This window comes from Seriola dumerili, unplaced genomic scaffold (genome assembly GCF_002260705.1).
Source record: "Seriola dumerili isolate Sdu_G_001 unplaced genomic scaffold, Sdu_1.0 BDQW01000056.1, whole genome shotgun sequence".
Taxonomy (NCBI): domain Eukaryota; kingdom Metazoa; phylum Chordata; class Actinopteri; order Carangiformes; family Carangidae; genus Seriola; species Seriola dumerili.
Genome location: NW_019174311.1, coordinates 6,268,716 through 6,295,968, shown reverse-complemented (window position 1 = coordinate 6,295,968; position 27,253 = coordinate 6,268,716). Strand labels below are relative to the sequence as shown.

The following is a 27,253-nucleotide window of genomic DNA, read 5'->3' as shown; positions in this document are numbered from 1 at the left end:
GGAGTAATAAATTAAAAGTAGTCATTACACAGACTAAAGACACAAACACAAGCTGAAGCTTTTGAAATGCCCCCACAGTCCCCTGACTTGAACTTCATTGAAAATCTGTGTAAAGATCTTAAACATGCTATGTATGCAGAACAGATGTAAAAATATCTCAAGGATTGAAGTGATCTGCAAGGAAGAGTGGGTGAAAACTCCTAAATCATGCAGAGAAAAACATAGCTGCTTACAAAAAGCATTTGCAAGCTGTGACATTGCCAAAAGGTGCACTTACTTTAAAAACAAATCAACTACATATGTAATTTGCCCAGGGGTTCCCAAACTTATTCATACCAATGTAAACTGGTAGGTATAGCGCAAAAAGGCTGTGAGGTACACGTGCACGAACATTTAATGTATAAATGGCTTCACTGGTATGTTCAGTATGTTGGACATAAATAACATAAATCTGATGACGCTGAGCTAATAATTACGATGATGATTGACAGCTACCTGTGGCTCGCCCTCCCCTCTCTCTAGCCCCGCCCCTTGACGACCCCTCCTTGTTTGGTTTTTATCAGAGCTGAGTGTAGCAGCAGGCTAACTCAGCCGTTTGAATGCAGCGTGGCTAAGCAGCCGCAAATCCACTGCATTTCTGAGAAGATGCCCCGTCTTTTGACATTTTAAACTATCTTTCCCCGCAGCGCTTTAAGCCTGAGAGGATACTGTAATGGTTTCGGAGAATGGAAACAGACGACGTGTCGGTTAGAGAGCAACTTTTCCACAACCGTGTCCGGGAGACCATAGTAAGTAACGCTGGGCTAATGGGACCGTCGGTTGATATGCATATGAGGGTCGCCACAAACAGAACAACATCAGCCACCTAATCATTACAAGAAAGCCACGTTGTTTAACTCGTTAAGTGTTTTTTTTCGCATGACTTACTGATTTCACAATTGTCATATATGAGTTGTAAATGTCTCACATTTCAGCACTAAACAACAGTATCTGTAACATTACATTTAACGTGACTTTGTCGTTACGTTAATGTTTGAATTTCGCTTGTTGTGGCAGTTAACGGAACTTGTGTACAGACGTTAATTATTGCACCGATGCAGCTGGTCATTAGACAATGGTGTGGCACAGGGACATCCTACTCAGCATCTGGAGCTCTTCTATTTTGTTGGTAACGACTTAAGGTCTCTTCCAAATCTTCCTTTAACTGTCTGCCACGGGCTGGAACACTGCTTGACATTTTCTGTTCAGCTATACAGTTAATAATGCATTTTACATTTGATACTGTTCCCACTTTCTCAGGCTTGGCTCTGTTTTGTGTAACAGCAGCAGTCCCTGTTGAACTTCAGACTTGCCAGAGAGATCAGTTGAGTTACAGCAGGGCACATGGATACTGACCTTTAACCTTTAAAAGTACAATCAGATCTCATAGGCAGTTCATCTCCAGAGATTGGAGATATTTCAGTCTACCCACATTAGGTATAATGGGTGGAACCATAACATCTTCTGGATAATACCACAGTCTGTTTTTGCAGTCTTCAGGAAGTCACATGAAACAAAGCTTTTCGTTGCAAGTACATTTTTAAAAGGGACTAGTTACTCATAGAATTTACTTTACATGATCAACAAATGAAGTTCCCATATTTATTCCAATGCCCTTGTTTGTCATTGTCCCTTTCACCTAAAGACCTAATGCTATTAGTCGACAGCCCCTTCTTAAGCCACTGGCTGGCGTCAGGTCTCCAGCTTACTCATTCTTCACAGTGCTGCCTCAGGCTGGTCAGCTACCCCTGCATCTCTGGTTATTAATGGCGTCAGGCAAAACTTATCATTGATCTTAAAATGATCAATATTTGGCAGCAGTGTAAGTACCACTTGTATTATTTCATGTACCAGAGCATTCAACTGATAAGGGCTCAACACATTGCAACACCAGATGGATGGTTATTCTAGACTGATACACAGCAACATTCATGTTTGTACAGATGGTGATAATAGACAAGAGGCTAAAATTGAACATCTTATATGGTCATGGACAGGTTCCTAGATACACCTAAAACATGTCTGTAAATCAGGTGCATTAAAACCTTACTGTTACACTTGTATAATAAATAGCATTTTATTTAAACCCCTTCAATTTTTTCACATTTTCCTATGCTAACAGAAAAATCCGGCATTGATCTACACTGAGTATCCCATCATGACAAAGTGAAAACAGAATTTTAGAACTTTATTAAAAAGGAAAAACTGAAATATCACATTGGCATAAGTATTCAGATTCTTGAAATTTAGCTCAGATGCTCCCCATTTCTCTTTATCATCTTTGAGATGTTTCTACACCTTGATTGGAGTCCACCTGTGGTAAATTCAGCTGATTGGACATGATTTAAAAGGCACAAACCTGTCCATATAAGGTCTCACAGATGTCAAAGGAAGTGCCTGCAGAACTAAGACAGGATTGTGTGAAGACATGGATCTGGTGAAGGCCACAAAAAAATATTTCTGCTGCATTGAAAGTTCCCAAGAGCACAGTGGCCCCCATAATTCTTAAATGGAAGAAGTTTGGAACAAGAAGGAATCTACTCAGTTAGGCCAGGCGATCAGCTTTAGGTAATCAGGAAAGGCATTGGTGCGAAGATGGGATAAACTTCCCGAAGGACAACCAATTCTAAGCTTAATGTCTGATTTCCTCCATGGGGTATTGAGTGTAGATTGATGAGGGAATTTTTTATGTTAGCATAAAGCTGCAACATAATCAAATGTGAAAAAATTGAAGGGGTCTGAACACTTTCTGAATGCACTGTGTAAGCTAAAAGATTTTTTTTATTTTGGCTGAGCATCTAGAAACTGATCTGGCTTAAGGTCTTTTTTAAACCCTTCAGATATTAATTTATTGCATTCATATAATCTGAGGGACATACATTGCAAAGGGCAGGCCTTGACGCCAGAGGACAAAAGGACTATTTTACATAATAATGGTACTCATTATGTGTGTTGTTGAAGCACAGAAGAATAGGCAGATTTTATGCTTGACTGGCAGAAAAAAGGCTGTATTTATGTGATGTATTAACTTCATACAAGTTTTACCCAAAATCCTTGCAGTAGCACCACTTTGTTGCAGGTTCCTGCAAGTCAGTCATTATTTCCAAATCATAAAAATATAAAATTGATTTTGGTATTGTTTCTTTGTTTGGAAAAAAAAAAAATACCAAGGAAAAGTGTAGCTCAAAAATTCGTACATTGGCCAAGTGGTGCCCACCATGTGTTCTTTAAATGGCTGAATGGCAAAATACCCAGGTCTGTCTTTTCTTGAGCTGATGTAGCACTGTATATCATCTTAGATAAGAGGCAAATGTAACGAGTGTAGATTTAAAAAAAAAAAAAAAAAAAAAAAAAGTCTATGTGAGATGGTGTAAACGGTAGAGCAAGGAGTACAAACCCACAGGCCACACCCTGAGCCCAGAGGGATCAAGAAGGATCAATGTTTAGCAGAATAAAAGGTCACAATAACATCTTTCTGTGGAGAAATGGGACACCCGGCATTTGCACATATTAAGCTATAGAGCCACCCTAAAAAGAGTGCCATGTTGTTTATAAAAGATCGACTACACATATGTGTTTCTTAGGAATTATATTCTGTAGGATTTTTCAAAGCACATTGTCACTATTGTCATACATTTTCTATTCTCAAAGACTTAATTACCTAACTGGAATATGAGTTGTTGCTGCTCTGAAATTTTACATTACTAAGCTTTCGAATATTGGATGACACATAGATAATGATGATGAAAACAACATACTGTAGCTGCCCACCTTCTTTTGGATTAGGATGGCATTGCCAAAGTTATTTCTGGCTGTTGAATAAATCTTGAATAGGTCTTACCCAATCTATCCTCTTAAAGACAAAGGCTGTTGTGCTTTCCCTGAACGTGTTTCGCTGGTCAAGAGGTGCCCCTGAAATAGTACACTCTGAGGGAGTCCATTTGACATTTCCCAAGGACATGTGTGCCACTGCCAACCTCCTCTGTGCTCCTTTGAATTTTTACAGGAACTACAAGGTTAGGCAAGATGTGAAAACATTTGAGCATCATTGTTTATTTGCTTGAAGCAGCACAAAGATGTTTAGGTTACTCTGTGAATTTTAAAATGCTCAGAGTGAACTTGGAGCCCTGGGACTTTGTGTTCAACACAAAGATGTCCCTCTGGATGCTGAAGTCCTTTAAACTCTTCCCAGTGGCCTTCTGTGTGGTGCCAACTCTTGACATTGCCAATCAGCACGTGTCCCCACAAATGTGGTGGACTAACAGGCTGTTATTCTGCCCCTCCACCTATTTCTCACCCAATACCCATCCTTTGTTCCCTGCTTTTCCTTTTGTTGGATTAACTATAGCAAGCTCCTTGCCAAAGTATGCAGCATTATTGAACAATTTTGCACACTGAGCTGATTAGATGTTACGCACAGTCCATTGTTTGCATGATGCAGCTTGTTTGCTACCAATGACCATTACACAGTTTACGCTGTGGATTTCTCAACAGGTGAAATTTAAGCAGATGTATAAAACAGAAACACAAAGTTTCTTACACTCAGTGTACAGATTAAAATGTGCACTTAGCTAAAGCTAATTCAGTCCAACACAGTGGCCCTACAATTAATCTCACCTTCATAAAGATAATAATCATTTTCAGTTTTTGTTGGAAGGTTTGTTTTAGAGAGGTGTTGATTCAAATGTATGGTCATTTTGGAGATTATAGTTTGTGGTGCCATTGAATTCTACTGTGCTTCACCGTTTGGTATATTTCTATTATTTTGTGCACCCCATTCATATCAATGAGGTTAGGTTAAATAATAGAAACTCCTCTCTGCATCATATGACCTTAAAATTGACCTCTCCAAAAAACTATGTAGGACTTGTTGCAACATCTCCCAAGACAAGCTGCAAGACATATCTAAACAAACTGAGGTGGTTAACAGCAGATTGTCAAATTTTCCCCCACTCATCTTAAAATAAGCCTTAAACAGACCGTCATCCAAGCAAAGCTCCTGGACCAGCTGGTGGTACTCCCTGTGATTTCTCTTCTTTCTGTGGGCCTCATGTACGCACATTGATCTCTGTTTCTGTGACCAGGGTATTATTTGGGATCAACTTCTCACCCTCCGCCTGTAGCCTGTATATTTAAATAACATGTACAGATCTGTGAGTTTACTTCACAGCAAAATCACGGTTAGGCTAAAGACAGGTGATTCAGTGTTTGCTAAATAGATAAATAAAGATAAATAAATAAAATGCAACGCATTGCTCTTTTTTTAAAATTGAAGGCTTCAACAAAAAATGGTGTGGTACGTTCTGTCTGATCGCTGCCCATTAGTTTTAGTTAGGTGTAGGTAATGAACTACTACCTCAGTGTATATCAGCAGTTGAACTTGTTTTGTGGCATTTGTTAACACAAATATACACAAATGAAACAACCACTTGGTTATTGTTGGTGTTTTCTTTTATAAGGTTTTGACTCAGTGCAATAGTAGGTCAACATCTTGCACCGTCCTGGAACCACAGCAGGAGGGTGCGTGCCCATACCCCAACCCTATTTGATACTGTTCCATATGTCTCAGTGATCCATTGCAAAATACTCTTCATTATGAATTTAGAGCAATAGAAACACTGATGTAAATGTATACTGTGTCACCATGAATGTCTTTGATGCAGCCCTTTACCCTGCATCCTTATAAGAAACTTGTTTTACACCTGTATGCATGCATGTTGTAACATATCTGCTGTTCTCTAGAGCCTCTCTCTCTTAGTTTATTGTTGTCTACATCCTGCTACCCCACTTTGCCCAGGAACCTTCCTATTGCTAGTAACCTTCCTAGTACTACTACTTTAGATTTGCATACAACCTCTCTCACTCTTAAGTTTTGGTTATATTCTCCTGCTGGAAATTCAAGTTTTGCCTTCTGCAGAAATGTGTTAGGGATGTGTCTGTCAACCTCATCTCTGAAAATTCAATTTGTTTGCTGTCACAAGATCTTTTTTTTTTTTTCTCCAGACAGTTGAGACGTAGTTATTAAATATACATTTGAGTGTGTGTCTGAGCAATGGCTGGGTGTTTTTAGACCGTCCAATCTGCTGCATGAAGTTAATCAGAAAGTTGTGGAGATACATTTTAGCTAAAAAGTGGTTCTTTTTATTTACAGTTAATTGAAGTGACTATTCTTTCATTTTTTTCATGATCATACAAGTGATTTGCCTCAGTCTTTGCGATGAAATGCTGAGAGTTGTGCCAGACAACAGATTGCTCAGTGAATATAGGTTTAACCTAAATTTGTTGGTAGATTTAGTGTAATGTCAGACAGTGATCAGGCAGTATGGGGGCTATCTGTCAGTGGTATTAACCCTTCCTTTACTCCCCTTAATCCTTCTTAGTTCATCACTGTCACCCATTTTGCTCTCTTTTTTGGAATATAGTGGTAATCTTTAGACTACATCTGTCTCACTTTGCATTGGCTAAATGGGGAATGTTTTTGGCTGTTTGCATTTGTTGCAATACATAGCCTGTTTTGTTCACTTGTTGCTGTTTTTCTGCACAAAACACAATCACAATTTTCTGTGAGGAACAAATCTGTTGTAGCCGTCACCCTATATTTGCCATTTGTTCTGCTCTCCCTATATCTTTCTGTCTTTGGTACATTTCCCACCTACCCACCCCCACTTCTAAGACTTATCAAAATATACAAAAATATGAGTCAACCTGTATGAGCTTGTCAGTATTATTGGAATGAACACGACAGTTTATTTACAGGGCTGCACTTTTTTATGTGATTGCTTGCTTGAAAACAAGAACAAAAAATGAGTAATTTTCCTGTGAAAATGGCATCAAATTCTTTTGTCTCTTCTGCAGATCTGTGTTCTCCTGTTTACATGCCTTTACATCGTCTCCTACCTCATACTTACCCACTTCAAGAAGACTGCAGAGTATGTCACAGGTGAGTTTTAAAGTCACTCTGATTTTAATAAGCACGCCACATAAAAACTGCTCTGTGAGAAATATTTCCATCAAAGGCAAAGAGAATTGCCAGGAGGGGAATTGATGGTGTTGACAAGCATACTGATTACATTGGTGTTTTGGAATTTGTAGTATGTAGGCCATACTTTCAAGCAAGCACAGGTGTTCAGAAACTACACATTGTGTTATGAGTAATTAGTGTGTTATTAATTATTGGAGGCAACAGGATCTCTTTTTCTAGCCTTACTTTAAGATCCATTATTAAGATTGATAATGCTCAGACAAGCAATAAAACAGAAAATTAAAGAAAAAATTCAAAATCCAAAAATGCATTTAGGTTTATAAAAAAGGTAAGAAAACGACAGTTTTCCTAATTGTTTCTAGAAATGTATGTGCAGATTTGAATATTAGCTGTTTTCCATGTTTGGATACGTGTAAATTTATAGCTTAAATTTACACACTACCAGGATTGCACACTTTAACCCAAGGCTCTGGACTTTGGCTGGAGCAGTCCAGAGGTGAAGACGGCATGTTATGTAACATGTAACCACCTCTTCAGGCGGTGTCCCTGTGGATCTGTATGGTTGAGGGGCGGTGGAGAATGTTGCTACAAGATAAACAGTGTCGTAAAAGAGCAGTTTTCAGCAAACATATACTATGCAAACAACATTATGAAACTAGCTTAAGGATCTGCTAAATTTTACTCTGAGTTACTGCATTGTATACGTTCAACATTGTAGCTTACAAACAACCATTTGCATAGACGCATCACACTTCATGCAATTGAATCTCTGTTATTAAAAATAAAAAAATGTTCTATAGCGACTGGGCTGACAGTTACATAATAAATCCAATAACTTGCCACTATTGGAAGCAGATGTAGGATGTCCAACTAGCCAGGTCTCTGTTTTGCTGTGGCTGGGCTGGGTTGGAACCTGGGAAAAGGCCAGCTCATTTTTTCTTGTTCCCTTTTTTTATTTTTTTATTTTTTTATTTATTTATTTTTTTTGGAAACCTGCTATGCATTAGTCCATTGTTGTAAATATTGTCAATGCATCAACAGCAGCATAACAGTTGTGCCTTGCAGCTAAACGACAATTGTGCAATACTACTTTACAGAGTTGTTTTTGACATTCAGGAGTCAAGAACTGGTTTCTACTCCTCCGGCTTTACTTCATTAAACCGCTGTGCCAACATTTGCTTGGAAGGCGTTATAGTATCATGTAGTGTTGTGTGCGTAATTTAACTAATTACAGCAATTCTTACAGTACAGTTGCAAACATACCTAACTGATATGTTTTGGGGTTTTTCAGAGTGTTTTGAGCATACAGTAACATTTACAAATGAGCCTCTTTATACTCCACTTATTGCAGTTCTTCAGTGTATGTAATACAGTTTTAACTAGAGACTCTGGGTTTTGCTTGGACAGAATGTTCCTCACATGCTCTTGCCCCTCACCCACTACTCTGAGGCCAGTGAGACTTGCTTTTTTTCATCCTCATATGGACTTCGTCTATTACAGCTTTCCCCTATATAACCCGTGTACTGTGTATATACAATACACAGACACAACCCCTGATAGGTTTTACCTATTTAATGACATCACAGGCTAGAAGCTGTCTGTTAACATTTTGACACTCTGTGGGGTTTTTTTTGTTATATTTTTGGGCATTTTTGCCTTTTATTTTTGATAGTACAGTGACAGGAATGTCAGGGAGAGAGATCGGCCACGTCCACGTGGTACACGCCCCATCAGGGGCACCAGAATGATCTGTGTCTAAGCCCTCCTCAGCTACAAAAGTTATTGAAAATAAGTTGGTTATGTGTGTGGTAACTTAACCTTGTTTAAACATAGATGTAAAATCAATTGATGTTTTTAATTAACAAGTTGAAATCAGTTTTGTAATAGATGTAATCCTACTTGTTTCACTGCTCTCTTACAGATGATATTGAAGATGCCACAGTTAACAAAATTGCGTAAGTGAAAACCTCTAATGATTAACTGACCCACAGCAATCTGTTCTCACTCACTTTGATTAGTGTCAGTGTGAATGACTGGGCACATACCTTAGTCAACGTGACATGTAGAGGCCTGAGGCTGTAAATTTATTGCCCTGTCTTGTGTGTGCCTGTGTGTTTATGTGGATGTTGGTTGGGACTGGGGCACTTCAGTGTCACTCTGCCCTTTGTCCCCACACGCTGTCACTGTATTACCTTATCCCAGGGAACCTGGATCTAGTTTGTCACTGTGGTGGTGATGTGGCTAAAGACATGTGACTTCACTGATGGCCTGTCCTTTTTCTTCTCCAGGCTGTGGTTGTGTACATTCACCCTGTCTGTTGCGGTGTGTGCTGTACTCCTTCTCCCCATCTCCATTTTGTCCAATGAGGTGTTGCTCACCTTCCCACAGAGCTACTACATGCAGTGGCTCAATGGATCTCTTATTCACGGTACTTCCTATTGTCTTTACCACTTAACAACACCAAAACAACAGTTGATAATTGCAGAGGTCATTACTCAGGATCACTGGTAACAACCTCCAAATCAATACTACACAGGCCTGTGTACAAACAGGAGCAGATAATTATTATGGATGGAGGGGCTGTGACCTTACTCTGTGCTTAGTCTGTGTTTGGAAAAAATGGTCCAACTGGTTCAGTCGAGCACTCCAACTAATGACGATGTTTTTTTTATTTATAACCAAGTACTTATACACTTCTTATGAAGCCCAAAAGTAAACCAGGCATGCAGTGTTGTTTTATATGAGAAATGTTCTGATGGTAATCTAAAGCATAATCTCTCACACCATTTCATTCCTTTATAATTATAAAACATTATGTTAATTTGCACATGCAACTGTCATGCTATACTGTTTGGCAGAACTATGCCAGTTGGTAGTTTTCATTTGTTTCATTTGCTTCACTACAGTTTTAACCCAAAGTGTGTTTTGCACCAAAAAATTATATTTGGAAAATCTCTCTTCCTCTCTTGTCAGGCTTGTGGAACCTAGTTTTCCTTTTCTCCAATTTGTCCCTGGTGTTCCTCATGCCCTTTGCCTACTTCTTCACGGAGTCTGAGGGGTTTGCAGGGTCCAAAAAGGTACACGCGTTTTGGCATTCCTTTACAAATGGCAGGTCTAGACCCATAAACCAATTAAGAAGCACTTAACTGCAAATTGACGTGTGTATTTAAACCTGTTGATAACAGAATATCTGTTTTGTGTGTGTAGGGGGTGATGGCACGAGTGTATGAAGCTGTTGTGCTGCTGTTGCTGCTGGCTCTGCTTGTGCTGGGCATTGTGTGGGTGGCATCAGCCCTCCTCCATGACAACATAGCCAGGAAAAGCCTTTATGGTGAGTCACCTGTATCATACCTGAAGATGCCTCTTTGACAATGGGGTTTATTTGCTATAGTTGCTTATACTCTCCTCCTCTGAATTTCAGACCTGTGGGAGTATTATCTTCCCTACCTGTACTCAGGCATCTCTCTGTTTGGAGTGTTGCTGCTTCTATGTAAGTATATGTTAATCATAATTACTTTAGTAGTTGGAAACTGTAGCGTATGGCACTTTTGATATCACCATCTGTGTTTTTCTCCTCAGTGTGTACTCCCTTTGGCTTGTCCCGAATGTTTAGTGTAACTGGCAGCCTACTGGTCAAACCACGGGTGAGTGACCGACCTAATGTCTAGAATTGAAAAAAGAAGACTAAATGTTTGCATCTATGCTAGCAGCTTTTAGTCTGTAATAAAAGATAAGACATCTTCAAAAATCCAAAATCCACACTACATATAGTGGTTTTAAGTTTTCTAAGCAGGTTTTTAATACAAATTGTGTTCATACTAGAAAAGTAACCAGATGAAGTACTCAAAGCAGACAGTATCCATACTAAGTATAGCTGTTGTTTAAGTGTGCTGTTGATGCACACTATTCTCCACCAGTGCAAACCAAAATATTAGACAATTAACATTTTTGAGCATAATGATGGTCAGGTTAAGGGATCCCAAATTCATCCTTAGGGGGGAATTAATGTGAATCACTGGATTGCAATCAATCCAGTTGTTGTCAAGACATTTCATGCAAAACCACCATTTCAACCTCATGGGATCATCAAAATTAGTAGGATTCACCCACTGGGTGCAACATTTTAACTTAATTTATCTAATATTTTCTAAGATATTTCAGTCTGGACCAAAGTGGTAGACAGACAGACTAACACTGCCATGCTAAGAGCCATGCTGCTAGCATGGCTAAAAATGCCCATTTTCATAGAGTAGCTTTTACATTAAAAGGTGTTTTGTGGCCCTGAACTGTAGTTTCTTAATTTATCTATTTAATGTATTTATCCAATCATCTTCAGCTGTTGGAAGATGTAGAAGACACACTGAGCTGCACCACATTTGAGGAAGACTCTCTCTCCAGGAAACTGAACTGTAAGAGAGTCACCATGAACACACTCCTCTGCCATTTTCTGATAATTCAGTTTAAAGCTGACTGGTTGACATTTTATCTCTATCACATGTTGTTGTGTGATTGAAGGTGACAGTACGTCATGCTGGGTCAAGCTGAACATGGAGGCGATGAAAAAAGAGTACCAAACAGTCCGAAGCAAGCGCATCGCTCTGGGTAAGACTGACTGAACAGGCTGCTCTCTGCTGGGTTTCTCCCACAGTGATAACATTGTATAGTCATTTGTTTCTGTACATTCATTTGTTGTTGCTCTTTTTTTTTTTTCCATTTTGTTTCCCAAACAGAGATGCGTAGGAAAGCGTCTCCATGGCAGCGAAACTTGGGCTATCCACTGGCCATGCTTGTGCTCCTTGCACTGACGGTACACACTTATTTATCAATAAAATCAGCTTTAACTTTAAAAAGCTTTAACTTTAATTTATTTCATTGACCCAGATGAGTGTTTTTATAGTACAATTGCGGTTTATGTCTCCTCAGGTGATGTGTGTGTTGATGGTCTGTTTCAATGTGCTGGAGTTGCTTCTGGATGAGACGGCTCTGCCCAGAGGAATGGAGGTGAGGATTTTGCCAGAAAGAAATGATGAACATTTCATGTTGCAACAGCTAGTCATCTGTGCAGACTGATGATTTTTTATTTTTGTGTGTTTGAGGACCCTCACCTGGGAATGGCATCCTTCTCTATGTTCGGCTCACTGGGCGCTGCAGTTCAAGTAGTCCTTATCCTGTATCCTTTCATCCCATTCAGCTATGAGTGTGTGTACACAGAAGTTAATTAGTCATGTCCATCTGGCTGTGACTCAGCCACCAACAGACTGTCCTTCATGTTTGACCAGTGTGTGTGATGTTGACTCATGCCGTTACATTTATTAAAAAACATTGATGGATTCCTGGATGTTATTTACTATCTATGTGAGTGTATTACTCTTCTATTCAGTGTCATCCTTAAAATGATTGTCAGCTACCTGATGGTATCCTCAGTAGTAGGTTTCTATAGTTCACCTCTCTTCACTGGCCTCTTGCCTCGTGCACAGGACACTAACCTCACACAGGTACTTGACAGCTAACCTAAACGTGTATCTAATCTTACAGTGAGATATAACAAGAAACTAGTGATGTACTGTGTTTACACCTTGTAGTAACCTCTAAATGTGTCTGTTTCAGATAATTGCAAACTGTGTTTCACTGCTTATCCTGAGCTCTGCGTTGCCAGTCTTTTCACGTACACTTGGTAAGGACGTAGCATAAATGACAAATACAGTATTTATCCCAGTGTCATTCAATTCTAGTTCCACGTCATTAAGTATACTTTACAAAATCATCTAAAATCTAAATGTGCTTGAATTTTGAGTTTGCTGTTGATGTACACTATTTCCCCACAATGCAGTGCACAAAAGAAAAAAGTAAGCTGCATACAGCTGTAAAACAACAGACCAAATTGTGGCTGCTGGTTAGACAGTTCAAAGAAGATCATAGAAAACATAAAAACAAGAAATACATTTCTGGAGAAATGGTCTCCTCTCTCTTTTTATCTTGTGTATAATTCTGGTATAGGGATTGTACTGTGAGGGTAAACGTTGATAATTGGTATATAACTATTATGTAATATAGAATGGGGACACAGGATATGTCATATCAAGAGTGAATCAATATTTTACTTGTAGTTTTAGTAACACCCACAAGAGGGCATTTGTATTCCATGAATGTATCTGCCGGTGAAGCTCTGCTTGAGCAAGTGGCTTACATGTGGAACATTTATTTTCTCTGGCCTCCATTGTGTCAGGAATCACCCGCTTCGATCTACTGGGAGACTTTGGTCGGTATAACTGGCTTGGGAACTTCTACATTGTCTTCCTGTACAACATGATGTTTGCTGGTCTCACCTCTGCCTCCCTGATCAAGACAGTCACCTGGGCAGTTCAGAGAGAGCTCATCCGTGCCTTTGGTCAGTCTACTTAAATTTTGAATCCATAAAGCAAGATGAAAAGTACTTGTTATCCATACATTTTTCTGTCAGTGGGGTTGTGTTGTGCTGAAATTTGTTGCACTTGGATAGCTGTGTCATAGGTTTTCCCACCTTTGGCCGCATTTCCCAATGGGCTGGTCTCTCTTCCTCAGATAGAAAGAATACAATTCTTTCAGGAAAGTGTAAAGGGACAAGAGGAGAGTCAGGTCCCCATGGGGACCTTCAGGCACACCGCCCCAGACCCCTCGCGGTACACACACCCTCTAACCCTCCACCCTCCACCCAACACAAACAAGCGTTCAGAGCATGGACACGCCAAATGCGCACACATATACACGCAATCCCCTTCCTCACAGTACAGATAGCATCTCTGCACCGTGGCAACTTTCTTCCACTTTCCCACTGCCTCCCAACTTACTTTTGTTCTGTGATTAATAGACTTTCATTTCACCTAAATAACTATTTTTCTTAGCTTTGCAAGTTTTGTGCTCCACCTTGTGATTGTGTGTGACGTTATGGTCCTTTTTTTTCCCTCTCTGTTTTTGCAGGTCTCCACAGACTGCCTTTAACTGTGTCACGCTCCACCGTCCCCTTCAGACTCCTCCTGGCCAGTGGACTTTCTAAAATCCAGTGAATTCTCGTCCTCACCACTGCCTCTCCTAACCTTGAGAAACAGCCACTTCAGTGTGCACCTATTGGATTAAATGCACTTGCAGTTCTGTCCCCTTGCCAGTTGGTACATAGGTCAGGTCGCCCAATGGGAAGAGACTGGAGATGGTGACGAGTCTGCCTGCATCTGTCCAGTGGGAGCTCTCCTTAAAGCTGTGTTTAATGACCAATTTATCAGGGTCCAAACTTGTGCAGTTATTTGACTGCAAGGACATGTACTGGTACCAGAGGTTAGCTCAGCCATGGTTATGACTGGAACAAGGGTAAAAAGGATTACAGCCATATTGGCTGTCCTGCTATAGTGGACAGTAACGGAGCAATCTGCCTGCAAACCTGATGCCTTACAAAAAGAGGATTCATTGGATAGCTGTTGCTCTGTTGACACATGTGAAAGTCAGCAGAGTTGTTTTGAAATATTACATTGTCGCTGTGACATAATTTCCTCTTCCTGCTTCAGGTCGATTGAGTGCTCTCTCTTTCTCGTTGCTTCCCCACGCTTTCCTCTCTTAGGTTGTACCACTATTTTAAGATTGGGAATCTTACTTCCATGTGTATGGTGAGCTCAGTCTGCACCAGTGTTATGTTAGTAAATGAGAGGAAGTTGTTATTGGGCACAAATAGGACACGGAGTACTTTGTCTATCAGTTGATCCACAGGTTACACAGGGAATATATGAGAGTGAGGTGATAGTCTGTGTCACAGCGCTTTTACAAACCCAGTTTAATAGTAGAATTAAGAGCATTTTCTGTGGTGATTTATTATTTAGCAGGGTTTTTATTTTTTGAAGATGACAGTGAGCTTACTGAGTCTGAGGACTGGTCTACAATATACAAAAACACACTAAAAAGAAAGCTTTACTTTTCTCTTATGCAAGACCTTTGAATGCCATGTGACACTCACTAGGAGAAACTTCTGCCTTAGACCAATCAAACTGTGAATTATTAAGAATTTGTGGGGAAGTGCAATATTTTATAAGTAAAAAGCACACTTTGACTTTACCAAAAGTAATTTCTAAATTTTCTGTATGCTTTTTATTTTCCGTGAAGTATTTTTTTTCATCTCATTTGTCTTTGTTGGACATTGGGTGGAAGCTTAGAATAGTCTCGTGATATGTTGAAATAACGAATGTGATTCATGCAGTCCATTCTGGTGTCAGTTTTTATAATTTGATGACCCAAATTCTATTATGTGTATCTCTTCATCCTCAATGTGTTGGTGATCCTGTGTCACTGTTTGCCATTGCTGCTGTATCAGCAGGTTATTAGCTGTTGTTTTGACCAGCAGGGGACAGTGTCTCTCAAACCCAACATCAACCTTAGGGTTGTGTGAGGTTCTCTCTCTCTGGTTGGTTGTTATATGTATTGTATTATATGTGGAGCACTCTTAGGTTTACTTGTTTCACTTTTTTCTGGGAAGTTTCTTTTGGTTTTTGGGAACACAAAGTTGATAATGTGCTGTTTTTTAATTTTATTATTTATGGGCATTTTTGGATCTATACTTCACATGTTGAGTCATTACTCTTAGGATTTTTAACAGGTGTTAAAAATGTTGAATGTGATACAGTTGAGACAAAAAATCTTTAGAGTTGCTCTCAAAGATTAAAAAAAATGTTTACTGTTTACTTTTGAAATGCTCTGATGTTTCAGATTTTCTTAAAACTGAATTTTAACCATCATTGTTTTATGAGCAGAAAGCAATAAAAATGTCTGTGTATTTTTAACTTCTTTGGATACACACCAATGGGACTTCTACCGTAAACAGTTTCTTTGATGCTGTTACATTTTATGAAATGTAACTACATCATGAGTGATCTGATGTGGCCTGTGGTGGGTGTGTGTGACTGGTGTGGACGTCTGTCCTCTACATCCCTCCACCCTTTTGTTGCACTTCTTTTAATCAGCAGCAGAAGAAAGCCTGTCTGTCAATAGTGTCCAGCCGCGACGCCACTACAGCCGTAGCCCACGCTTTCCCAACTCCGATGCAAACGCCAGATAAAAACCCTGCAAATCAAGAGGAGAAGAGACATTCACTCACATTCACTCCTTCACCTCACCACCACCCACCCACCTCCTTTCTTCCATCTCTTTTCCTTGCCTATTGTTCATTTCCTCATCTCATTTTTCCAAAGTCAGTTCAACAAAACCCCGGCTCTGATTAATTTCTCCCTCTTGATTTTTGTTTGCATTTCTTGTTTTGTTTTGTTGGATGTTTTAATTGAGCTTATTTGGTTTAGGTTTTGTTTTGCACTGCGTTTCCTTTGCTAAGAGGAAATGAACTAAAATGTCGCCGTAACATCACTTGCACATCTGGAGGCTGGTTACTTTCTGAGGAAGTGACACATAAGCCACATACAAGGTGTGTTTGTGCATTATCAGTGTATCTTGAAAGAGTTTGTTCAGTGTCATTTAAGTTAAAACAAAGCCAGACTGATGTAGTCAGTTGTGGGGTTAAAGGTGGTGATTCAGAGCAAAAACAACTTGAGAAATGCAATTTACAGTCATCATTCAAAATTTTCCTTGGTATATGACTCGGGAAGCACATTTAGAACGGTAGTTAGACATTGCTGAGTGATGCTAAGTGAATATAAACCCTTCCTTTGGTAAAATATAAAGACTTAAGCTGTGCCAATGTACTAAGTCCTATCGCCCACTCCCTGAACTGAAATTCTCCTTGACTTTAAAGAAACAATGCCACAACTGTGCTACTGAAAGTCTGGACACCAAACTGTGTTACACTTTGGGGAAATAGTGCACAGTTTGTGCCAATGGCGCATTCAACTTTTTGGCTCTTATTAGAGCATCTCCAGCAAACCAAATTTGATTATTTTTCTCTATGGAGACACATTGTACACACACAAACATCATGAAGCAGTCCAACATATCAGTCTTAACCTTGTACTGTGTTGGAGAAACATTGGTATAGCACCTCTCCCTGCAGCAAAATATTAAGGGTTGATAGTGCAATCAAAGTGTCCCAGCAGTCCCACTGGGTAACACACTCTATTGGACTGGTTGCTGGGCATATCGGGGACAAGGCAGGAGACGGGCAGCTTGTAATGGGATGAGATAGGCTATCTTTATTGTCAAAAGATAAGAATGAAGGGGGGAAAAAGACACAGATTAGCTTTCCTGACAGTCGGCTGTTTGAAGTTCATGCCAAAGTGCATTAGGGGCTGTTATTCCCTCGTTTGTATGCTTGCAAATACAGAACCACTCACAGGAAAAGGCGAGACTTGCTCGCTAATCAACTGATAATGGGTCATACTGTCGGTTTGCCATAGCTGCCCGCCATCCTGCCTGCACACTCACGGCACACTTGCCTCACACTATTGACTGGCACAGGCCTTTGCTTGGCTGGCTCAGGGTGATTGGTGTGACATGTATTTTTAGGGAGAAACCTGTAATATCACAATTTGATTCAATTTAATAGAGAGCTCTTTAAGCATACAGTGAGTGATCTATACAATGCAAATTATATTTTTTTTTACAAAACAAGGTATAGCATCGTATCTGACCTCTGACCTGCTTGTCTGGGGCCAGGAAGTTCCACCCTTCTCAGTCTATTGTCCACTTCAGTGCAGCATCGCCTCAACTTCAGCTCACTGGTGCCTCTTTTTAAAAGGCCATATCAAGGCTGAGCAAAGTTAACTTAAACCTGGACTCAACACGTTTATGTACACTCTCTTGACTTCACATGGCACACCTGAAATCAACACACGGCACATGCAGTGTTAGGTGTATCATTTTAAAGTGAAGCACGGTGTGTGACTTACAACACAGAGTTAAAATACATAGGCCAAGAATCATGCAGTGTGTGCAGCCACATCAGAATGCACCACCCTGCTTCTTCCTGCGCTGATAACACAGTGAGAGACAGTGGAATGGGCGGTGCAGTGGTGGGCAAAGAGAAAGGACGGGGGGCGCTCGTGTGTGTGTGTGTGTGTGTGTTTGGGAGCGGGGAGGGAGGTGGTTAGGTGTCAGTTCCTTGACTTTCCTTTTCCCCCCTCAACCCTTCTAACGGCCTCCATCTGAGGAAGTGGATCCTGCAGAGTGTCTATTCAGCTCCAAGAGACAAGACAAACACTTGAGATGTCAAAGCCAGCATTGTTTCAAAACCTAATTTCTATTCTATGATAAATGTGTCGTTAAAAAAAGAGCTTCCAATCCTAATTTCATCTTTGGCTGCACTTGTATATGACCAGTATTTGCCAGTTATGAGGTAGTTTTTAGTGTCTGTTTTTCACCAACAGCCCCACGGACGAAGGAAAACCTGGCTTGCAGGTACATACTGTATTTGACCACCAGGTATAAGCATGTGTGTCCTTTTGGAAAGAATAAAGCAGGGGAGTCTTACCCAGGCAGGAAAGATCTCATTTTCTGTTCTGTGGCTTTGCAGGAAACCAAACCATTCATCCAGCCATGTACTCCCATCCTGAAATGGGGGAGTAAAATGCTAAGAGCCAGAAGGAGGCAGGGGGAGGCAGGGGAAGGCAGGGGGATAGGGGCACCAAAATAAAAACTAATAATAATGACTTTATTTCCATCTCCAACCCGCAGATGTTTGCTTCCTTCCTTTCCCTTTCATGTCAGATGGAAATCTCTTCTCTTGTATGGCTTTGAAAAGAAACATTGGTGTGGGTAATTGTAGATATGAAAGTGTTTGTTGCTTTTCTTTGATTGAGTCATTCCCTGCATTTGACATGAAGGCTGAAATCTCTCATCTGTGTTGCTCGGGCCAGACTTGATCCCTCTTCCATGTTTATCATGAGGACAGGAAGATGCAGCTTCGCCTTGCCACCCCTCCCTACAACATCCTGGGATCTTCTGGAAACTTCCCCAACAAGGGATGCCTTTCCACGGTCACTGTGGAGCTCTGTGACCTATTCCTCATGCCTATATGCAAAAGCAACATTTCAAGGGCTGTTTAGAACAGGCTCACTATGAGAAATTCAATTGCTTTTTAGGTAAGAGTTTACATGAGAATTTTTCTGCGGGACGTTTAGAGTTTGTTTTAACATTGATTTAACCTGGAAGCATCTTTAAACCCCCAGAAAGCAGTGAGCGGCTCTGCTGAGGGCCAAAGCCTCTTTGAAACAAAGTCACTGTGAGGGAACTGGCCATGATGCATCGAGTCCTGAAGTGTTCCAGGAAGCCAGAGATAGGATGGTGACACACTACGACCTTTAATCTGCCATTAATTTAAGCTTCCGTATGTGATTACACGTGTCAGGCCCCTGAGACACAATGATTCCTTTCTTTTCTGCTCCCTCTTCGGCATTATCTGACACATTTTATGACTCTCCCAGCTATTGTTCTGAAATGGATAAAAATAATATGTTGATGTGGCCAGCGGGTGTTTCCAGTGGAGAGGTCTTGGGTGCACTGGGTTCAGGGGGGGTCAGGCTGGCTCCCCAAACACAGGAAGGCAGCACTGTAAGTCACAGTCAGGGGTGTCAAGGCTGGACACTTGTGTTACCTCTAAGACCCTCACCTTCAACTCTGTGTGTGTGCGTGTGTTATTAATAGACAGAGTCATCAACAGTTGACCCGTCCACACTGGAGGGTGGGATGAGCAAACAGAAGCAAGGCATGTTGGTTCAGAGATATCCAATTGTCATGAGAGTTTGTTTTCCCAACTGTGAAAATATTGCTTGTGCTTTAAATATGCCTCACAACGTTAATATCTACATTATTTAAAATATAATGTCTGTAAAGTTTTAGTAAATGTAGGTTGAGCTGTGAAGTAGCATTGATTTGACTTTGGAGATTTTTAATGCGGTGGAAGGGGGGTGGGGGGTCATTGTGTTAACATAAGTAGGCTAATCATATGTCCTTTGTAAAGTTGAATTGGAGGCGTGTGCTGTCGCAGTGGGAGCGCACAGAGGAAGGGAGGGCAATCTTGTCCGGACGCTAATAAGACCCAATGGCTGGTGCAAGGTGGCCAGGAGCGCTGAAACGCGACAGAAGACGGTGGACGAAAGAGAGAAAGAAGAAACAAAAAAAACAAGAGTCTCAACGGACGCATTTCTGGATGGACAAAGAGGATGAGAGCGCCACAGGAGCGTCAATAGGAATTGCAGGGAGTCAGGGAGCCGTCGGGCTTTAGGCGTGCGTCACTTTGTGTGCCTCGTCAAGGGAACTGCGTGGAGAGGAAAGCGGTAAGTGAGCAGAAACCCAAATAAAAAAAAATAAAAAAAAATTGAACAAACACCTGCGCCGAGACAGGTACCTCCGAAGGACGTGTGAAGATGACTTTCGGTTCACAGGAGACTTAGAGGAAGCTGATAGGCTACTTGCTGAAACCTTTGGACAGAAAAGCTGTTATGTCTTCTTTTGAATAACTGGTGCCAAACTTTAGAAACTTTAGATTCAAGCCAATCAGATCAGGCACTGGGCTGTAGCTTTTCGTGAGGTCAATCATCAAAACAGTCAACTTTGAGTCAGAACATCTGTCTCTGTACTTTTAAGCTCTTTTCTGATCATAAGACTGAATACAGTTAGAAGAAGTATCAAGATATCCCAACATTCAGTAGGTTTTTGTGATGAAAATAACAGCACTAATACTCCATGACTTGGAATGGACCGAGATTTGATCCTCATTCACATGCTATCACACACCTGGAACTGGGCTATCGCTGTAGGCACTGTGAGCCACTGACTCCTGGGAGCCCCAACCCTCCCCAATGAAGCAGTCCTGGTGGGCCCGCCTGGCACAGCCCAGCCTGCTTGCTGCATGGACCTGTATATGGCTGGTGCAGGGATGCGGACCGGGCCCCGGGTACGGCAGCGTCCGCCCCAGGCACAGAAAACTCACAGCCATGCACTACAAGCAGTTTTTCCCCAACTTCTCAGAGAACAACCTCGGGGCCAGCGGGAGAGCAGAGGGCAAGATCACACGCAACTCTGAGCGCTTCAACGAACTTGTGTGCAACTACAACCCAGACATTGTCTTCAAAGATGAGGAGAACACCAACGCAGACCGCTTCATGACCAAGGTGAGACTGGTATGTTGTTGTTAATCAGGTTCATTTGTCTCAGATTTGAAGGATGGACTGGTTTCCATGAACCCCAATGACACCTGGCGACTGTTGCATAAAGTCAGCTGCAGATTGGCTCAAAGGTGCTCTCACTGTTTCACTCTCTCTTGATCCTTTTCCAGACAATCCCTCTTCTAGATGATCCATTAACCACATTTACGTGAAGGGACAGACGTCAGTTTACATGCCGTATTCTGCAAAAATGCAGCATTGCACCTTTCAAAATTTAAAACCTGTAACTTTGTTCACTGTTTGCTGTACTCTTCACAGCCTGCCCTTGCCCGGCTGTTAACGCACAAACAACACAGAGTGTGTACGTTTTAACCTAACTCCCTCTCCCTTTTCTTGTGATAAGAAGATCAGGATGTAATTCAACACTACCCCTTAAGAGACCGAGTTCTCCTTCAGGAACACTTCCTTTTAATCTTTAACCAAAGTCTTTGTTATTGGAAATAAAACTATTCCTATGGCAGGTTCTCAGTGTGGCTGCCAGGAGAAATATCCAGGCACTTAAACTTGAATTCCTGATTGTTTACTTGGGATGAATACATTTAAAGATCATGCCTAGAAAAGACAGTTGGTGGCCAAGAGGATTTAAGATCTGGGCAGGGAGATGAACAACATTTGGACTACACATTTTGAATGGCACAGGGTTCCCTGACACTCAGACGTCGCTCTGTTTTGGATGCTGCGGCTTTCTGTGATTGTTTTAGGATATGAATCTTCCCGAGTGATTTTTTCTTCTTTTTTGTGATGGAAATCTCTGGCTGTATATGTGTGCCCTTTTGATGCCCAGTGTGAGTGTGTGTATGCGTGCATGTGCCCCTCTTTTGCCCAGATGTGAAAGACGCTCTTTGTGCGTCATTTGGAGACTCAGAGGGGTCGCCTATACAAAATTCCCGCCTGCTGAAGTAATGGCACCGTCGGAAAAGCGACTATTGTAGTTCTGACAATGAAACGCCTCTCTTCAATGGCATTGCGAGGAAAATGTACCCAGTTTGTTTTCTGTCTCTCTCGCTTTCTCACTCTTGGTGTCACATTCCCAAGTCCATGCCCATACATTCTTCCCCTCTGCCCTCTCTCTTTAGTCCCAACCTCAACTCTCCGCTACACTGCTTTCTTCTCACCCAACTCTCTCCTTCTCACACTCTCATCACTTTCTCTCCCAACCCTCAGTTTAAAAAATAAATAAATAAAAAAATCAGCTGCAAGATAAGCTTTAATAAGTCAATTATAGGCCACAAGACCTGCCACATCACAGGTCACAAGTGAATTCAGGAGATGATGATGAGTGTATCACTTCAGATGCTGACGTCATCATTTTTCAGGCTGCTATTTTGTGACAATGCTGACAGTCTGTGATATTACGGCCCACGGGGGTGTTAAGAGTCACTGTGCACATTTCTGATTAAATGTCTCAGGGGTGAAACAGAGAAACTCAAGCCTGGAACAATCTGGAAAGGCAGAGAATGGCCTTGATTATTCTGTCACCCTGTCGAAAAGGCCAAGGAATGTGCCAAACTGGCTACAGTAGCTTTGTTCTTGTACCCTGATTGTTTGAGCAAGGTTGAGATGGACTTTAGCAGAGCAGAGGAGGAATTGTGTGACAATGCCAGCAAACAAACAATCATAACCTGGGAGTCAGAGACGGTGCTGAAATAATGGAATCATTTTTTTCTGAGTTGCACTGAAGTCTGTCTGTATACTGAGGTACAGAGTAGAGTCACATACTGTACACACCTCCTGGCTTCTTAGGTGCCATTCCCCTTGTTAATAAATGATTACAAGTGTCTGTCACTTCGGCTTGAGCTTGGTTGAGACATGGCTTTCTCTGTACATTGAACGTGCTGCAGACAGAGTGACTAAAAATATAATTGTTGCCTTAAAATTAACCTGAGAATCCTTCTTCTTTATTATCTCCTAAGTCCTAAAGCAAAAGTGTCCAAAACTACATGAGAAAAACTCACAGTATAAGGCGCTCAATACAGTATTTCTACACCTAAGAATAAACCTGCCACTCAACTCACCCCTCCCCTCAGGCAAAATAACAGACAAAAATAGGAATTATAACTAAAAAAAGAGACTCACAAATACACGTTAATCCAAAAGATCATATATCCTTATTCATTTTATCACAAAACTAAGATCGAGGTTCAGTTTTACTGAATCGGCATCCAGTATTGACTCTGCTTATTCATATTTCAAAAATACCTCATTGATCTTGTTTCCACTTTTTAACAACATCAAAAAATAAAACTTTAAAATAACCTAAAAATCAAAAGTTGTATCATTAACATTTTTCCAGGTATATTACATATTTAATATTAAGGTCGATTTCTACCTGAATGCTTTGCACATTAGTCTTTAAAAAAAAGTGAGAAGAGAGAAGATATGTTTGTTTGATTGTTTGACTCTTGGCATAATGAATCTGGGTATTTCACCAAGCAGGAAGCAGTTACCGGATTCTCACTTAAACATAAATGTAGTTTTCTTTAGAATAATGTTGTTCTAGAGCCACACTGGATTTTTGAGTCCGTTTATAAATCAGATGGCAAATTATTGGCCATTTTTTACATTTTAAACATAAAAGTGAAGCAAAAACATTTTTTAAGAAGATTCCTTAGATTTGCTTCAAAACTATGATTAATATTTGCACGGGGTGGGATATTTTTTTACTGCTCCAAACTTCAAACCTTCCGTCTGTCTCATTTGTTCTAGCGATGCAAGGACTGTTTGAACAAGCTGGCTATCGCAGTGATGAACCAGTGGCCAGGGGTACACTTGCGTGTGACAGAGGCCTGGGATGAAGACGGTCACCACCCTCCTGGCTCTCTGCACTATGAAGGCCGGGCCGTGGATATAACCACTGATGACAGGGAAACAGAGAAGTATGGTCTCCTGGCCCAGCTGGCTGTGGAGGCTGGCTTTGACTGGGTCCACTATGAGTCCAAATATCATATCCACTGCTCCGTAAAAGCTGGTAAGTTTAAAGAGGGAGCTTTCATAGAAGGTCATGCTGTTAACTGTGTCAAATGCCATCACATCGCTGTATGGTGTATCAGGACATTTAAGACAAAAAAGGAACATAATCTGTGTTTAGTCATCTTGGCTTTTTCTGCTGACCTTCCTGCAGATCACTCTGTTGCAGTGGAAAAAGGTGGCTGTTTCCCAGGCTGGGCCCGGGTGACTGTAGCTGGAGGGGGGCAGAAGAGCCTGTCATCACTGGCTCCTGGGGACAGAGTCATGGCCCTGTCTGGGACAGGCCAAGTCGTGTTTAGCCAAGTCATCCTGTTTCTGCACCGGGACCAAGAAAGCTGGTCTACTTTTCTGTCTCTGGAGACAGAGGATGGCCATAGATTGGCCCTCACTCCACATCACTTGGTCTTTTTAGCCCCCTATTGCAGACTCGACAGCAGTGAGCACCAGGCTCAGTTTGCTAGCAGAGCCAAAACAGGAGACTGTGTTCTCATCCATACAGCGGAGGGTCACGTACGTCCATCTCGAATCATCTCAGTTTCAGTAGAGGAGAGCCTGGGAGTGTATGCGCCCTTGACAGACGCTGGAACTTTGTTTGTTGATGGCGTGCTTGCATCCAGCTATGCACTGGTGGAGAACCACAGACTCGCACACTGGGCGTTTGGACCTCTGCGACTCCTCTCCTCATTCAACCTGCTACTGTGGGGGGAGACAACAAAAGAACAGCAGACCACTGGTGAAACAGCTCGCACTAAGACTCCATTTCATTGTAGCACTTTGGCCACAAAGGATAAAGCAGGTGTATATGTGAATAATGGCGTTCTGAACAAACGAGACAATCTGAGTGAACCTCTGAGGATTGGAATCAAAGAGAAGCACTCCTTGCAAAGACAGACATCAGATGTGCACTGGTATGCTAGATTACTGTACAGTTTTGGATGCATCTTTTTAGACTCCAACTCCTTTCATCCTTAAAAGCCTAAAACTATAGACTTATATTCAAAATACATGTACTGCAATTTTGATACATTTACCCTAATACTTCCTGTTCATTTCTTCAATAAATTAAAAACATTGGAATGACTTGCTTGTTTTTTTTTTTTGTTTTTTTTATTATACTCTATCATAATGATATGCTAATACATATATGCAGACACAGATTGTCTGAGCAGGTTGATGTAAAAATGGTAATACCAAAATGACTGTATTATAGTCTATTTGTACATCAAGTTATTTCTTTAATTATTTCAGTTTTATATGTAAAAAAATATATATATGTATTATTCTAATGGGATGTAATGCATTTTCCCACAATAGAATCTTTATTTTTGTACTTTCTGAATCATAATATATAAATGTTTCATTTTATTATAATTCCACTACATGTACTGTATGTCCTCACATGTTTTCATGTCATAAAACAAATTAAAATGTAATTTTATTAAGCAACACTGTTCTTTTTTCAGATGTGGAGTAAATTTTGTTTGTTAAGCTGATTTACCTTTTGCTCATTTTGGAAAAGAATTTATGTAAAAGTTAATTCCAGGGCTCATTTTGTTGAGCGTTATGTATGTCACCGTGGAAATCCAGTCTGAGGGAATGACTGGTTAATAAAAAGCCCAGACATACTTAATATTCCCCACACTGTGCCGCCACCTTGACTTTATCACAGGCACACTTTATCACACAGCTACTTCAAGGGAGTTATCAGGTTTCTTACAAGAGACAGTTTCATTAGTATCTACTGATCAATTAGGGTCACAAGTACTGTATCTGTTAGTACTGTCGTACAGTCCATTGTGTCTACAACTTTCTAATTTGCTACATGCTCCATACTTGCACCAGTTTGTACTATACATTTTGACATTTAATTTGACAGTTGTTATTAAACATCTACTTTAATTATGTTTACTGTAAAACAATGTTTCAAAGATTCATAATAATGTGCAGGGTTATACTCCAGAAATCCAGGGTCATACACCCCCTTGTGGAGGAACTGGTATAACCCCTGTACATTATCCATGTCATTTCCTAAATTTCTCCATACACATAATAATGAACTCTAAACTCTAATTTAATAAACCATGATTTGACTTAATTTATAACACTTTTAGTTTATTGGTAACTGTCTATCAACAATAATACATTATTAATTTGCAATTTTTTCAGAGAATCCATTTTACAGCACTGACAATGCAGCAAATATATGAATGGAGTGGTCCGCACTATCAAAATCATGAACAGAAAACAAACTCCAAACAGACCAAACTACATCCTATAGAAGTAGACATCAGTGTTTTTTTCCAATTAAATTTATTTAACTGTAAGAAAAGGTACATTGCATTCTCCTCTTCCGGTTTATGTTCTGTTGTAAACATCTGTGGAGGTATTCTAGGGGATTATCCTTGAGATGCAGGAGGCAGATGGGAAAGCACTCGTTCTACTGACCGGCCAATGGGAGAGGCCTGGTGTCCTAATACCACCCTCGATTTACATCCATTGGCCAATCAGTCACTGTCTTCCAACCAGTCTCAGCCTCCCAAAATCTAATCCAATCTTGCTAAAGCTGAATGGGGAGTTAACTAATCCTGTCAGGGGGCCCAGTAACAACCTGTTTTCAAAATGAAAACCTGCACACCCCACATTCAAGCAGAGATACTCACACATTAACTAAACAAATATGTTATTTGTTTGTTAAAGTGCATCATTTTTCCAGGGCCTTGTAATGAAAATTAATTAATCACTTCACATGCCATACCTGAAGAATAGGGTCAATATTTTTTGTATGGCAGACATCAGATCTTATCAAGCCATATGTGATTGAAACTTCAGCTGTCTTCTCATAGGCTGATTTTTCAATTATTTAAACACCTCTGCAATCAATTATTTATCGTCTATAATCTAGTGAACAACTATCAAAAACAATGTGACTTAACTTGATATGAAACCACTTAACTGTTTAAATAGTACTGGTAAGTCAAGAACTCATGATTTTAAAAAGCATAGCCCTCTAAGAACTGCTGTTGATTACTTTAAAGTTTTGTGCACACAAATAGCTCATGATCATTATGAAAAGAAACTAAAACTTTAAACCAGATTCTTTGGGTGTATATCAGTTGAAGCTAGTTTCTTAAGTGCTATC

General features: G+C 40.6%; 2 protein-coding genes across 2 annotated transcripts; both read left to right on the top strand.

Moving 5' to 3' along the window:
• The first annotated feature begins 581 nt into the window (after nucleotides 1-581).
• Nucleotides 582-15,835, top strand: lmbr1l (limb development membrane protein 1 like). Its single transcript, XM_022741566.1, has 17 exons — nucleotides 582-788; nucleotides 6,895-6,979; nucleotides 8,943-8,976; nucleotides 9,310-9,449; nucleotides 9,995-10,098; nucleotides 10,229-10,352; nucleotides 10,443-10,511; nucleotides 10,601-10,665; nucleotides 11,358-11,430; nucleotides 11,537-11,623; nucleotides 11,752-11,828; nucleotides 11,945-12,022; nucleotides 12,118-12,191; nucleotides 12,426-12,516; nucleotides 12,629-12,695; nucleotides 13,248-13,409; nucleotides 13,979-15,835. The coding sequence occupies exons 1-17, from the start codon at nucleotides 726-728 to the stop codon at nucleotides 14,062-14,064; spliced, it is 1,479 nt and encodes a 492-aa protein (XP_022597287.1). The 5' UTR covers nucleotides 582-725; the 3' UTR covers nucleotides 14,065-15,835.
• Nucleotides 15,836-19,921: 4,086 nt separating this feature from the next.
• On the top strand, nucleotides 19,922-25,508 carry dhh (desert hedgehog). Its single transcript, XM_022741779.1, has 3 exons — nucleotides 19,922-21,093; nucleotides 23,854-24,115; nucleotides 24,269-25,508. Exons 1-3 carry the CDS (start codon nucleotides 20,782-20,784, stop codon nucleotides 25,084-25,086), a joined length of 1,392 nt encoding a protein of 463 aa, XP_022597500.1. The 5' UTR covers nucleotides 19,922-20,781; the 3' UTR covers nucleotides 25,087-25,508.
• Nucleotides 25,509-27,253: the final 1,745 nt, after the last annotated feature.